This window comes from Rhinolophus sinicus, chromosome 3, assembly GCF_057876585.1.
Source record: "Rhinolophus sinicus isolate RSI-liver-muscle chromosome 3, RSI-T2T, whole genome shotgun sequence".
Lineage (NCBI taxonomy): Eukaryota > Metazoa > Chordata > Mammalia > Chiroptera > Rhinolophidae > Rhinolophus > Rhinolophus sinicus.
In genome coordinates, this window is record NC_142503.1 from 147,382,543 (window position 1) to 147,399,189 (window position 16,647).

At 36.0% G+C, this 16,647-nt stretch overlaps 1 protein-coding gene across 2 annotated transcripts in view; it reads right to left on the reverse strand.

The window, feature by feature from the left end:
* Positions 1–783: 783 nt before the first annotated feature.
* Positions 784–16,647, reverse strand: part of WDR72 (WD repeat domain 72) — a 206,072-nt gene continuing 190,208 nt past the window's right edge. Inside the window, exons 19-20 of one of the 2 annotated variants that reach the window (XM_088797215.1) lie at positions 8,841–8,945; positions 784–3,143 (exon numbers count right to left, since the gene is read on the reverse strand). In XM_088797215.1, the coding sequence (XP_088653341.1) occupies positions 3,088–3,143; positions 8,841–8,945 (161 nt within the window). In that variant the 3' untranslated portion in view covers positions 784–3,087. Of the gene's footprint in view, positions 3,144–7,576; positions 8,946–16,647 lie in introns of those variants that run through there. The other variant, XM_088797214.1, reaches the window with a different exon arrangement.

The following is a 16,647-nucleotide window of genomic DNA, read 5'->3' on the forward strand; positions in this document are numbered from 1 at the left end:
ATCTTGAGATAGAATGTTAATTTTTTTTAATTTATTTTTTTTAAGTTTATTGGGGTGACAATTGTTAGTAAAATTACATAGATTTCAGGTGTACAATTCTGTATTACATCATCTATAAATTCCATTGTGTGTTCACCACCCAGAGTCAGTTCTCCTTCCATCACCATATATTTGATTCCCCTTACCCTCATCTCCGACCCCCCGACCCCCTTAGCAAAGTGTCTTCCTATCGTTTTTCTAATTGTGACATGTTCAAAGTAGCTTTACCTTACATTCTAAGATAGCAACAGAATGTTTTAGGCCTGAGTCCACCTCTCTAGTTGTGTGTTTATAATACTATAAATGGTACCATATATTTGAAGTGCTTTACAGTATTCAGATTGCTTTCCATAAGCGATCTCGTGGAGTGTCGTTGCATGAAGCTTGTGAGGGAACTCTCTATACGTACAGACAAGGAAGTGAGGCTCTGAGAAGCACAAAGGAACACTGCCTGGACACATGGCAATGAGGCCTCGGCCCACAATCCTACATTCTTTCCAGATTCTGTCGTTGGCACTAGAGCTCGTGTGTAACTAAACAATGAATAAATGCAAAGAATCCTCGCATACAAATTTTTTTTTTTTTTTTTTTTTTTTTATTAATTAGTTTCAGGTGCACAAGACAAAGCAAAACTTAGACATTTATCATTTATATCCCTCACAAATTTTAAAATATGATATTCTTTGGAGGGAAATATATAATCATAAATATCACCAAGATTATTGCCAAAAAAGAAACAAAAGATGATTTTTTAATGAATTATTTATTAGAATGACAAGGAAGGCTGGATACAAACACATTTATTCACTAATGCAATTCCTCCACTTGTTATTTAAGGCTAAGCCATCAAAAGGACAAACACCCAATCAAGAGGCAGAGAGTTTTGAGTTTCTAGCTGTGGTACCAACTGGTTAGGGTCACTATGTGGTTGATCCAATTAACTGTGTGGCAACTTACTACCTCAAGTTCTTACAACAGAAATTACTAAAACATGTTGAACATAAATCAATAAAAAGAAATCATTTTTAAACAGACTAGTCGATTTGTGTTATAAACATACCTGCACATGTGTTTTAGCGAACATCCTTTAAATGTCTATCTCTAAAATTTAGTTTTTGGAGTTAAGAGTTTTGATAGTTAATGGTGTTGGCCTCCAGAATTCATATAGATAAAATATTTTAATTAGTCATGCATCCAAATTATTAAATTTTAGCTAAAAAAGTCTTAAATATCTCATTTAGTAATGTCAGTGTTTTGCCAATTGTAATTTCCTATAGGTAGTGATATAATAAAATATTTATCAAGGATTCACTATTGATTTCTTAGACCTAAAGAAATGCTAAATTTGGCAATGGTTTAAACTTATTTTTATTATTCTTTGAAAAGGGAATAATAGGACACAACTATATAAACAAAGCTTATTTTTAATAAACAGTAAAACTTGAACATCCAATTAAGTTTTAACTACTAAAATTGCCCCTTTGAAAGGACATATTCTTATCTGATATTGCCATTATTAAAGATGTTTTGGGGAGTCCTTGTAATGGCCTTCAGAGTCAGTACACAGCGTGCAACAAATTGTATTCCATTGCCTAGCTTGCTACCTTCCTTTATTTTGAAACTTGTTCCAAATAGCTTTCGGCTATTCCATAACATATATGTCCATTTTAAAAGGATGACAATTTTCCATGATTATTCATATTATCTGTTTGTGAAGTACAACTCAAAAGTAATTAGTAATTTCAAGCAATGATATCATAGTTGAGGGGGAAAGAAGAACAGGCAGTTTTATCTACTTTAAAGGAATCACAATCATATGATGTTTATTTTCAGGCATATTCATTTACATCAATCATTAATTATAAGCTCCTTAAGAGCAGAGGCCCATGCTACTTCAATGTTATAGTTCTCTTCTCTAATCTCCCTTTCTCCCTTGCCCACTGCATCCCAGCACAAGACCTAAAACTGTTTGTTGAATTAAAGTGACTGGAACTTCCCTATTAGATAGATAGATAGATAGATAGATAGATAGATAGATAGATAGATAGATAGATAGATATAGGTATCACACAACACTTCAATTCCATTTTTCTATGGATTTGGCACTATTTGTACTCATATGCACACAAATAATCTTTGACAATTTTCTATAAATCTAGGAATTAAACAATAGAAATCACAGCACATAAATCAGATCACTAAGGGTTTTAATAGATGAGCACTTCATATCTGTTCCTATTTATATTACTTTGCATATTTTAGTTTAAGAATTTCTGCTAGTCAAGCTTCTTTCTGGGAAAAGAACTATGAGAGTTTATATTTCATAAGGATCAATTGTGATGAGCTATAAGTGGAGTCCCCTTCCCTAGTTCACATTTATACGGCCAACAAGAGCTTCCTTTAGCTAAAGACATTAGCCTCTATGTCATTAGAAGTCTGAATTAACTTGACTGCACAAGATTGGTCCCAGTTATATTGTGTATCACTTATTTGGGCTAATTGATGACTAAATGGAACTGGCTATTTGTTGACAACATTTCATCCTTAGGGATGAGATTTACTGCAGGGTGATTGATCGGAATTAAAGCATCTACTAAAACAAAATGTCCTAACCTAACAAATAAATTTGGTAAAGTTTTAGATTAAATACATTGAAACAACATTAAAATTAAAAGCATTGTGTGTTACATTGTCTAAAAGCAATGTGGTTTTAATATTGCTTATTATATAATTCAGGAACTGAAAAGACAGAAACAATCTAAAATGGTGTTAAATTTGTATCTGTGGGCTGGCATTCCTTGTTGGAAATATTAAAAGAAAAGTAAAAAACAGGAATACAGGATGATTTAGACAATGATTTTCTAAAATTAGGAAAGTTGATATTTTCAATCAGTAATTATACTTGTAGTTGCTCTTGCTAAAGTGTTAGGAAATCTACAACCTAATATCTTGATCAATAGCAATATAACTTATACACGATGATAAACAAATGACATTATTTGGGTTTCTTCATCTGTCCTAATTCAATTCCTAGAGATGAGATTTAGTTTAGCACAGCTTGCAGAAGCACATCTTTGTTATCCATGAATGATATCCTGGCTTACCTAGAAAAAAAACAGAGTATTTTGGGTTATATGGTGAAATAAAAAAGAACAAGAAAGAAGGGAAGGAAGAAGGAAGGGAGAGAGGGAACGATGAAAAGAAAGAAGGGAGGAAGGAAGGGAAGAAGGGAGGGAGGGAGGAAGAAAGGAAGGAAAAAAGGAATTAACTATTAATTTCTACATTTCTTTTCTATTCTGAAATAAAATATGTTAATAAAAATATTGTCTTATAAACCAGGCCCACGTAAATTGTACACATTATTAATATGGGTTATTTTTCTTTGCGAAGAAAGATGAAAATTTTTAACAAGATGAACTGGGTTTGAAATTATTAAATTTTTTATAAATTTAAAGGAGCTGAATTATTTTTAGAGAACCCACAACTGCAGTTTTAGGGTCAAATGTTTAAAAGTTAGTTGAAAAATGGTTTGAGTTATAGAATCCAAAAAAACATTTATTTCTCAGACTATTTGGATGCTTGTTACTATAGGCTAAAATATATCACTTGCTTTAAATTAATTTGACTATCAAACTAGTGAGAACATTGTGCTTTACTTAATTACTTCTAAACACATTTATATTAATGATGTGACCATGTATAGTAACTCCCAATCTCGCTAGCAAAGACTCAAAAAGCTGATTATTTGATTTAGTTAAACCAATATTCAATATCGTATAACATACACAATATATATAATAATCTATTAGTCACCTAGAACTTTACATATTTTAAAAGTTATGAGGTTGATGCTTACATTTTTTTCCCTTTGAGTAAAATTTTTAAAACACTTATGTAGTTAAACACAACTAGAAGAAAGAGCTTATACCCTGTTTCCCCGAAAATAAGACCTAGCTGGACAATCAGCTCTAATGCGTCTTTTGGAGCAAAAATTAATATAAGACCCGGTCTTATTTTACTATAAGACCAAGTCTTATGTTACTATAATATAAAACCGGGTCTAATATAAGATAATATAATACAATACTGGGTCTTATATTAATTTTTGCTCCAAAAGATGCATTAGAGCTGACTGTTCAGCTAGGTCTTATCTTCGGGGAAACAGGGTATGTTTTTGCCACTGAAATTGTTCTTACTTCTAGAGCGTTTTTCAGCACTATCCATAAGAAGAGTGTTCCCGCAGGCTATGATGGATGGGAGGCTCACACATCCCACACTTTTTCTGCTTCGTGCATCATCATCAGCAGCCATCTCCAACACTCCCGTCCCGAATCTGTCCTACTTTCTGTTACCTGATTTTTGCTGGTGATTCATGAGCCAGAAGAGCAAAAGGAAAAAAAAAAGCAAAACAAAACACTGTGGCTTTCCACAATGTAGTATCCCCTGGAAACCGTGAGAAATCTAGTTTTGCTCATCAGATTCATGCAAATGCACTATTGATTGACAATGATGTATATAGATCTACACACATAAGGTGCTATGTAAAAACCACTAAAATGTTCTATTAAGGGCAGAATGCATACTGATTATAAACTACTTCAGAATGACGTGAAAATGCTTATCTGAATACTGTTTTTTTTGGTATTTTCAAGTTCTCTCTTGTCACTACTATTTTCAGCTGGAGCTGTATTTCAGTGCACTGGCCGTAGTGCACTAGGAAGTAAAATTCTTAATTTTCCAAGCCAATAAGGTGCTAAAAGCTCAAGGTCTCTCATTAATACTTGGATAAAAATTGTGAATATCACACTAAATTTTTTATCATCATGAGTGAAAAGATGAGGGGCAAGAAACCCATTTTTTTTATATCCTAGAGAATGGGAATTGAGCTTTAATCACCGCATGAAACCGTAAACAAGAAGTTAGCCAGCTAAAGACTAAACTGCACTATTTTTGTGATAGCATTTTTCAGATTTAGAAGCAACCCAGACCTTAAAGAGACAAAGAAAGAAAGCCTAATGGCCCTAAAATATCAAAAATGGAGCTGCAAGTTCATGATGTTGTCTCAATGCTTCTATTACTAGACATCAAAGTTATTCCCACAGGTTTCAGGAAAGTATAAACGTCAGTGAAGAAGCAAGTAGCCTTCAGAGAGCCTCAGCCAGAAACTTCAATCTGGGATTCACCTGCGAGGCGAAACTCTTGGCTAATGAATTATTCCAGAGAATAGACACAGCTGAGGGAGACCTTAACCTATCAAACAAGGCCTCCAGGTTCACTAGCAGTGTCAGAGTAACAAGAATGCTCTGGTCTAAAGTTGCTTTGCCAACCTTAATGGACTGCAGGCACTCACCTGGGTATATACAACTTGAACCAATAAAGAGATCACAATGGCACGATGAATAAGGTAAAGTGCTCTAGAGACCAGGGGAACAATCACTGCACCAGGCCTCTCAATTGTGACCTCTATGCACACTGCAGCCCATTTACAAATGGGTCATCCCATCAGTTCAGGACTGGAGAGCAGTGATGTCAATGGAAAAATAAACACTCCATAGACTGAGTTCAAATCCGTTGTATTCAAATATAATCACTGAAGTCAGTCTGTTTTACATAACTTCTAAAATTTGGTTTTATTAATGACATTTTAAAATGTTATATCAATGTGTTTTTTTAAAAAAGCTTTGCCATTTAAAAAAGCTATTTCAGATTTTCTTTGCTTCAATTCCCCCTGCTCTCAGCATCTGCAAATGAGTTGGTATCAGCAAGATGAAGCAGTACGAGCCTAAGTAAAATAATGTTTAGAATATTTACAAAGAAAAGACTATTTGAAAAGAATAGATGAGACAATATTCTTGAACTGTGCTCGAATGGAAAAATGATTTTTTGTTTTCATTTTCTATATGCTGTTCGAATACCTGGTCTATTCATTTAAAATGATGTAATAAACATGTTAGTCATTTAGAATTGCATAGATAAAACCATATTAAGGCCAATATCCATTAAAGCTAGAAGACTGACCACATTCAACTTTGTAAAAGGGGGATTTTTGCATGTACATGAAAAATGTTAAAAGGAATTTTAAATGAGTGATAATATTCCAGGTAAAAATGGTGAGAATGATACATTCATGATTTAAACGCACTTCCTTCTATACAAGAAATAAGGAATACACTAATACAATTATAAGCTTAGCTACTGAGGCACCTCTATAGGTTTGAAGACATCTTCCCAAAGCTTATGACTTAAAAAACCCAGATTTTGTTTTTTCTTCTGACAAAGGTAGTTAAGCATACTTTCCAGGGAAACACCACTCTTACGTGGTAACGAGAGGTAACTAAACCTCAAAGTAATGTTTGTAGTTTTAGAGCCCCTACATTTGAATGACTTGATATATTTAAGTTCATTTTTGGACATTGAGCAGTAGATAGTCATATTTTCACAGTTCAAGAAAGTCCCTCTATGACACCAATTTCAGGTACCTTCCTTCAGTTCCAGTTTTAAGAATTTTGCCTCTCAAATGTTCATACTTCAAAAAAAAATGCACTCTCTCATCAAAATCTTTCTTACTAAACAAGCGCCTCTGTCAGAAGTGTCTTAATTTCTTATCACAGAATTTTATCCACACAAGAAGCAATAAATAATTCATGTCATTGCCTCTTTGTTGTGTGTCCCTGAACTGCACAGAGCTGGAAGGCTGACAGCTGTGTCAGGACAAGCACCAAAGATCTGACATGACAAGTGACTAACAAGTTTCTTTCAGTTCATCGTGAAAGAAGACAATGGCCCAAAGTGCAGAAAGAAATCCTGAAACAAAATAAAACTGCTTCTTTCTTTTTACCTAAGTGTTTGCTATGAGCTTATTTCCAAGCCACAAGCCCTGGTCATTTTATAGGACTGCCCAGCCCCCTTTATTCCTCACACTCACTTGGCCATTTACGCCTGGCCACGGATCAATATGAGCAATTCTTGGAGAAATACGATGTCTCCATGACAACCAAGCCACAAATTCTCAGTGGAAGGCAGTGAGACCAGTAGTGAACTCTCCAGAGGTTTCTGGGCCTACAAGGCAAGATGTCTTAAAATGCAGGAATGGACAGAGGAAAAAGCCAGAGTAATTCATTCTTTATTACCAGTTTAATGATGTCCGATGCATAGAATCGTACTCACTTTTTAAGTTAAGATTCTTTATCAGCACCTATGTTTTCAATTAGATAGGCTATGTTATATTTGAATCTCTCTACAATTCCACTCATATTGAAGGATGATGGAAATCTATTCTAGTTTTGTAATGGCATAAAGCTGACCTATTGTTGCCAAAACGATGAACACTTAGATAAAAGCTGGACTCATGGATGTAACAGCCTGATGAAATGGTTGAGATTAAAACTGTTTCCTAAGACAGTTTGACTTAAACCTAGTCAAAATTAGGCAATTTGAGTCAAAATGAAAAGTAATTTTTAAATAATTTTTTTGAGAAATTGAACGCTACCCTCTCCCTTTCACAGTGGGACTGATCTACGTTTATCTTTTAGACATTATGGCAGGGTTGGGGTTAATGTGCTGATTAAAAATTTCTGTCATTGTTAAAGATGCCGTTTCTCAGTTCGGTGGGAAAGCAGAAGTGTGGCCGAGAACGGACACATAGCAGCAGTCCATCTTTTGAGGAATCTTGGTGCAGTGGAGGGGACTGAAATGCAATGCCATCGCCACTGGGCCTATTGGGGTTCCGAGATGACTTAGGGGACCTGACATAGATTGCAGGCTGCACCTTTCACTGAAAATTAAATCTCAGTAGCTCTCCTCAGGGAAGGATCAGGGGACTGTTTGCAGCTGCCCCCTGTCAGCGAAGGCTACAAGATTTGGAAATCTCTTAACTAAGCTGACAGGCCACAGAGAGGATGAATCAAAAATCTGATACATGGATCAGCACACAAAGATGCAAGAGGGTAGAGGGTACACAGCAGCCAGAGAAAATAAGAAAGAAAAATGTTCAGTGGGGGGAGACAGTTAACTCTTTCATTCATAATCGTCAGGTAACTTTTAGCGCCTTATGGCTTTGTAGTGATCCCGGAATGTCATCCAACTTTCACAAGATTTTTTTCCTTTTAATCAATTAGTTGTTAAGACCAGGCATACTTCAAAATACAGCGAAAAACAGAAACGAATATCCATGCTTAAGTGTTCCTGGCCATAGTCTTCCAGTATATTTCTGTCTATTCTTTCTACAAAGGAAATACAAACATAAGTAACTTGGACCGTGGGTAAATTTTATTGCATGAGGAAAGGTTATTATTTTCTTTTCTTTCATTTTATTCTGAAGAGTTGACAATATCTATTAGTCCATTACTGTTATGCTAAAATCCTCTCATCCCAGTTAGAGTCCTATTTATATTTAGAAAGGTATTTCGATTGTAATGATGACAATTTGTATCTCTTTTCTCTCTAACTCTCCACTTCCGCTTGATCCCATTATTTGAAATATTTAAAATATTGCCATTTCTCCAGTTTCCAATCTCTGCCTGTATTAACCAGTTTAGCCTAAAATTGATGATAATGAACTAATAGTGTCAGCTTCCCTTTTCAGTCATAAAGCCTTTGTACTTCCTCCAACTGAATTCTTGATGAAAGAGGAAAAGATAACAGCTCCACACTGTGACCCCCGGAGGTGACCATTAATTTGACAGTGCAGCTGCTAAGAGAAAAGAGCATTACAATGTCCTCTCCCCCCACCCCCTTCCAAGGACCCCAAAGCTGTGTCAAATTTATCATTTTATACTTGACTATTTTTAAATGGCTTTCACCTGGACTCTCAGACTCTTCCACGACACATCTGTCAGGCATGTCCTCGTTGTCTTGGAAGTTTGCCGAGTTTGAGTTGCTGTCATGCTTGACCAGACTGGCTGAAGCTATTAAAAAGAGAGAGAGAGAAAGTGGGGGTGAGGGGGAGGGGTGGAGGGAGAAAGAGAGAAAGAGAGAGAGAGAGAGAGAGAAGAGAGTGATGAAAAAGTAGTAATAAATACCATTAAAACATTTCCTTTCAGTTCCACAGCTATTTCCAGGGACACACGATGCAAATACAAACAATAAATTGAAATAAAATGTATCCTCTAAGTATGTATTGGCAGACATGTAATTAGTTGAAAAATCTATAGATGAGACTTTATCTTAGAAGAAAAATAAGTTCATGGCATCAGCTTAAAAGCTACAAAGTAACAAAGTGATCACTTCGAAGCAGAAATCCTATTTTTAATGCATAAATCTAAAACAGTATAGTCAATTAACGGCAATAGGACACAGAGAGAACATCAGACTACTCAATTAGAAGGACCAGTACTAGGCTGGTGCAATTGTGCCTTTTGTCGTACAAGTCATAGCTGATGAACACTTCTTATGCATTTTGGTTCTCTTTTAGCAAATTAAAAACTATAGTACCAAATGCCAAAAAAAAAGCCCTATAAAAATAAATTCTAAAATATGGAATGAATACATTGCAAATGATAATAAGGAGGGCTGGTGTTTTCAATGGTAGGTCCCCAGACAACTCGTCACGAGATATTATTTTCTGAGTAGGAATGATGAACCGAAACAGAAGCTAGCACAGGAATCTAAAATTCCCTATAAACACGTTACAACCACTAGTTCCGTTAGAGAAACACAGACTCAAGTTTCCACATTTTTCCACAAGTTGTACTACTTGGTCTACATTATCATCATAAGTAACATATTTCCATATTACATTTGCTTAAGGAAACATTTGTCAGGAAAAGTGGACATTGTCTTCATGATGCAACTCGGTGAATAGCAAAACAAAGCAAGCCTGTAATAATCTAAATTATGTCACACTTACTTATCTAAAGCCAAACAATATAAATATGGATATCATTGACTACACTGGAATTTTGTCTATCACCAATTGCTGTGGTAAACACCACCATTGTCTCCTCAGGTCTTGATAACACACATATTATTTGTAAGCCGTTAAATACAATAAATACATTTATGTCACACATGAAATAATATGTTTGTTGGCACAGGGAAGTGGACTGGGCTGTTGTTCCTAAACCTCCATTAGGAGATGAGAAAGCAAATGCAGAGGCTGGAGACGGTGTTACTTCACACATTCAAGAAGCTACACAAGGAGGGCTGCTGGAGGTCCACATCAGCGTTAGGAGAGCTCACACCTCCCACACTCCTTGACTCGTTTTCGTGGAATGTGCATAGCACTAATGATCAGAACCCGAGGCCCACATATACACGCTGTAAAGGAGACTGGTAACATAATTCTGGTCCAAAGAGCTCTTCACCAGTGCTCTCAGAACAGACAGTTCTCTGTTCCGTGGAAGTGTGAGTATAGAGTTTGAATTCACTGCATCTTTAAAACCTTTTGTTTGGGAACAAAATATGAGAGAAAAATATAACATTTTGACTTTAAATAAATACACCCAAGTTTTCATTTCGTGCATTTTAATTTTCTGAAAAAAAAAAAGAAAGTAGGTACTATGTCTGTTTTATTTACATCTGTATGCCTTGGGCCATTGAAGGTATTCTTGAAGGATTTGTAGAATGAATGAATGAATGAATGAATGAATGAATGAATGAATGAATGAATGAAGCAGAGGTACCATGCTAGATGTACCTCCAAGAGAATATGTGCTTTGAACTATTTTCAACTAGATCCATTCAGTCTCTTACTTAAGCACACTTGAGACACAGGATGCTTATTTGCAAAATGGTGGTATGGGAGAGTCTGTGACTTGGAAGAAAAGACATGACACGTATGGCCTAAGCAGTTATTGGGGTAGCTGCCTTTACTTTTCTTCAGTTTAGATCATACTTACAGATTATGTTTGAATCTGTAGATTTTTGTGAAATGTTTCAGTGGAATAATTAAATGCATCAAAGTTGTGAAATATTATTACATTGGTCAAGATCTCTTGGCTTGTTTTAATGATTTTTTTTTATCCATATGTTGTTAATTTTCTGAAATATTTGCATTGGTAATTATAATAGGGAATTAATCATCCAACTAAATCTATTACTAATAGCCAATGAGGTAGCACCTGTGTTTATTTGGGCAAATGCATTGCACTTGTCATCCCATACATTATTCTTTCATAATTTAAAACTTTCACCCATTTATTTATTCATTCCTCCAACAAGATTCTGTTCTAGACACAGGGGCCTCAAACAGGAAGAGAACATCGTATTAGAACAACAAAGTAAATGCCTGCAACCATTTTTAGAGGCAGTAAAGTGGTTACCAGTCCAAACTAGCATCCCAAACCTCTCAAAAAAGTCAGCACGTTAGATGTAGTCTTAGCGGCATTATCTTCATTAAACATAGGAGTGGGTGTCAGGCAGCTAATTTTGTCTCCACCTCTGATGTTGGAGGGTGTGGTTTGTGTGAGGGTAGGAGAGTAGAGAGGGCTATTCTTCAGATATTTTGCTTAGTTAAAATGTAGCTTCTGAATTTGAAATGGTACAAGATTTGCCATTTTTTTCTGGGTAGTTTATAAAGTATCCAATTACCTATCCTGTAAAATAAACACCTACATTCTGTCACTTGGGAACAACAGACATTGGAGAGGTTTACTGCCATTCCACTTTTTTGTTTGGTTTTTTTTTTTTGTTTGTTTGTTTGATAGGCTAATCTTTGCAATTGTTCTTTTGGGTGTTTCCTGTGATGTTTCATTATTAAACTCTGACATGATGTGTGACCAAGGCTCCTTTAATGAATCGTTTCACAAACGATGAAATCAACAAATATTGATCTAGTGCTTATTATGGGGAGAGCTCTGTGCCAAGACCATGTGAAGAGTAAAAAAGTGAAGGCACTTTTAATGTGCCCTCATACAACTTGTGATCTAGTTGAAGTATTATGAAAAGTAACCAGTAGGAGAATATTAGAATATTCTAAGAGTGACATGATTTTTAGAAATGCAGAGAAAATTCCCTATGCAATAGGATAGTCAGGAAGTGAAATTTGAATTAGATCTTGAGAGGGAAAATGGGTAGCCCAAAGGGAGTTCATTCAAGGCAAAAGAAAAAGGTGTGAACACCGGCATGGCCAAAGAAATCCATTAGCCTAGTGCCACAAATGTATTTTTTAGCAGAATGTCGCTGCTTACTTTTGTATGTATTTTTAATGAATTCTCCTTGCATGTCTCTTTGAGCTTTACCTGAATTGCTGTTGTGGCTGATTCTTCTCACCTGTAGAAGTTAGCTATAGACAGGTTTTTCCTAGCCCTACATAGTCAATAATTTGATCTTTACTGATGGTGGGCCCATTTATCACAGTAAGTTGTCCTTTCACTATACATATTGACCTTTATTTATCAATACCAAAGTCCATTTGTAGCTCATCACTAAAGTTCTTGGATATTTTCAGTAGTTTTTGAAGATGCATTTCAGAGCTTGGCAGAGAGAGACTTCTGACGTCAATATAGTGCAGACGGTTGCTAGGCTCATCCTTAACTTAAAATCAACTGTTTATTTCCTCTGTAATGGATTCTGAAATAGTCTGCATTGGTGGGGGCGGTTCAGGGGGGAGGGGAGCGGTGAGGGACAGAAAAGACAAACTCTTCTTGACAGTTCTACCACTGAAGGATGTACGGCTCTTCCATTTACTCATCACACACCTCAAAATATTGACAACTGAAAGGCCAGTGTTCTAAATATCTTTGTAATATCTTTGGTAGCTAGAGAGAGGGAGAAGTCCACGTACTTTGTATGGATGTATTTGACTATGGTGTGTTTAACGAGTCTAATTCTTCTAGATCCTAAAGAAACAAATGGTTTCATTGTAGACAATATGAAATCAGTAGTTTTTAAACCACATTTAAGACAACCTAACAAGAAAACCCAGACTATTATATGACAAAGACTCCATGGAAGGATTTTCTATAAAAAAAACAAACATGATGACAGGGTCATCAGTGGTTTTGTTCCTCCATGTCTCTCTAGACTCTATTTTGGTTTTGGTTAAGCTCTACAAATTCCCTTCTTCGTTTTGAAATCATTTGCAGAAAGGTGCTATTAACTCTTAAAGGTGGCTAGGCCTAGGCAGCAAATAACTCTAAGAAATATCTCCTCACCACTAACAAGAGAATGACCACTGACAAAAATCTCCATCTTCTTCCATGAATAAAAGCTTGTCCTTCCAAGCTAGGCCAGTATGTAGTCTATATCGAGAGGGCCTTTGTTAAAAATCCGTATCATTTACCATGTGAGTAAAATCTGCTGTCCAAATAATGAGAACCAATACAAGAACTTGTAAGTGATTTAAAAATAGATCCCACCTATCACATGTACAAATTTTTTGGATGTATTTGAGTTATTGATAGGAAAATCATGAATAAAAAGATATGACAGTTTGAAAAGTTGGTCAACTGAACAGAATAAACCACATTAGTAGAAGATAAAACTCAGACCAAAATCTTATTCAAGGGCATAAAAATAACGTACAGTTGGCAGAGGTCAGGAAAGACTAAAAGACCACTCGGATTTGTGAAATGAGCATTGGAAAAGAAGTCAAAGGCCTGAGCTCAATATTACTTCCTTGGTGGATATTTAGGTCTCTTCCCAATCTGAAGGAGTCAGTGTGAAATCAACTAAAAAAATCTTTCTAGAGGCTCAAGAAAACAAAACAAAACCTAAAACTACATTAAATTCAAGTAGAAGTAAATACTAATGCAATACTCACAGATCACTAAAGACTGTAATATATTTTAAATCAATATATTTTAAATTAGAGGGAGGTGCTATCCGTGAAAAGAATTTAAGTGATAACACCACATTTGTAAACAAAGAGGATGTCCTTTGAACAGAGCCCAAATTCAGTTTACAAAGTGGTTCTCTCTGGACAAACGTCTTAGCAGAAAAACGCATCTAGCTAAAGAACTATGTACATATTACCCCTACTTAAAGAATATCTGTTCGGAGATAATCAAGTGATAAGACCTCTTGATTCTATTTGAATAGCAATAGCTCCATCCTGCATCAGACTTCAGGCTTACTTTGTCTTCAGCATGGACTGAAAACTAGAAAAAAAAAAATCAGGTAGTGATACCTAGAATTAAATAAAATACCTAATGTTTCTTTATAACTAAGTAATAATAGTTTTATAGACAAGCTCCGCAAGATGAGCTAACATTAGACTTAAATGTTTTTGTTATCTTTCTTCAGTTGTAATTGAGCGTGGAACATTATTTTCTGGGTGGCATTTTCTATTATGAATTGCTTTAAGGATGACATATTTTTTAACTGGTAAAGAAATGAATTTTCCAAAGTGCTGTGAAGAGTATTATTTTGGTATCCTTAATAGATGTATAGAATTAAAGTTATCATTGTATTTAAATATTTTGAAATATAAATATCTCACAGGATCAAATGACTGACTAGTCTAAGAAAAAAAATCTGTTTGTAGCTAACTTCTACAGGGGAGATGTAAGGATAGATCACCCAACTAATTTGGGGCAAGATAAACGTGAATGAGAAAGAGGTATTATTTACTGAATCTTTTAAAACACTGCTTTGTTCCTCTCAGATACAGAAATTCCTCTGTTACCCAGGATGTTTGAGCCAAGGGGCTGCTTTAGTAAGGCCGATAAACAAGCAAGTACATTTCTAGCCTAATGTGAGGTACAAGGCTCGTACGTACTCGAACTACTTAGGAAATGACTGAGTGACAAGGAGTCCTAAGAATTAAAAAAGCAATGATTAATTTCAGTTGTAGTTTAAGGGAGAAATCTTAAGGTCAAGCCTAGGGTTTATAGCTCAAACCCAAATACCTCCCAAAATCTGTTATCAATGCCAATAGGCAGCCTACATAATGAGGAAGACCCTATCTGTATTATTTCTCAATGCAAAATCATTTAAACAAAAATAAACATCAATAATTTCACTATAGAGATGAATTTCTGAGTTCCCAGGGGAGAAATACGTTGTACTGGGAAAAGCTCAAATAAGAAGACCCAGAAGATCTGTGCTTAAATTCCACCTCTACTCCTCCTAGTGTGACCTTGACCATGTCATTTCATTTTCCTGGACTCAGGTACTTTTATTAATAAAATAAGACAGTCGGACTGGACAACCCCCTTGACATCTTCTGGCGCCGAGGCTCAAATATTCTGCCAGGTCAGACTCCATCACCAGCCACCTACTCGATATATCATTGAACAGGACACTAAGAGCATAGTGGTGACTACACTAGCCTGATAAATAATGAGGCCTTCTGAGGCCCCTTGTGAAGTAAGTAAGACTGTTACCGTCCTACCATTGGTGATGTCCGATCTGACTGAGGGACCGAGGAGGAAATCAGGGCAGCTTCGGAGAAGACTTGGGTAGCTGCCATGTCAGGGTGAGCAGCCCTGTAGAAAGATGACCAAGAAAGGACTGAGCCTTCAGGATGCCAACTCCTGAGAGCAAACAAGGGAAATCCTCGGCATAGAAAACTGTCCATTAGATGTTTACCAGTGGTGCAAAAAAAAAAAAAAAAATCTTTAAAACCAAATGTTTTACCAAATGTTATACATTACCCTTCTCAGAATCATATTTATGCTATTCATTTCTTTGAACAATCCCTCTCTTCATCAATCAGTTTGGCAAATATGAACTTCAGTACAAAATAAATCATTTTAAACTAAATTAGTTGGGTCCAGGTAATAATTGCAAGAAGCACACTTGCAGTGGACAGGCCCTGGCCTGGAAGTTAAGGCCATGGTCTGGGTTCGGTTAGGCTGCATGTGCACTGGACTCCTCTGAGGCCTGGCTCTGTCTTGGCTTCAGGGTCCCAGGCACTGAGAAGTTCTCAATTATTGTTTATCCAATGAACGGACAGGGGTATGGAGCGTGTGGTGTTCCTATGGAACTGTGTTTTCTTCAAGTCAAATCTTTTAAAAGGAGAATCAGTACAATCCCAACTCTTTTTATTTCTTTTATATGTAAGGATACGGCCCATTAAGTTATTTGTCTTAGTCAAGCCTGGAATGAAAACCAACTCTAATCAAATTATCTAAACTCTCAGACTGACACAGACATCTTAGATGTAGGATGGAGAAAGTATGACAGAGTGTAAGTTGGGAAGTAGGAAAGGAGAATAACGGGAATGATGCAACTCTTTCTCCTCTTTCTGCTGCACTTCCTCATTCCCCCCGCCCCCCAAACAGAAAGGGTAATTCTCAGAGTCACCAATGAGAGGTGGGCTTGGATTTCTTTATGTGCTCTTTCAGAGTGCCATTTCCTTGGCAAGCCGTGTTCCAGGGAGACAGGTGATAAGTAATGAACAGGCGCCTATTTTTTAATTATTATTATCAGATCAAAATAATTGCCACAACTTTAGCCTCTGAGCATGACTGAGTAAATTCAGAGTGGAAATAGCTCAGGAAAATATTATTTATTATCATTTTCATATTTATCTATAATTTGGTAGACATTTTCTAGATGTGAGAAATAAAGTGGTCAAATCAGCAAGCTCAACCCCAGCTTTCTATGTTAAAGTGTTAAAGCATCATCAACGATCATCAACAAGACAAATAGTAACAAATGTTGGAGAGGCTGTGGAGAAAAACGAACCCTCATACACTGTTGGTGGGAATGCAGACTGGTGCA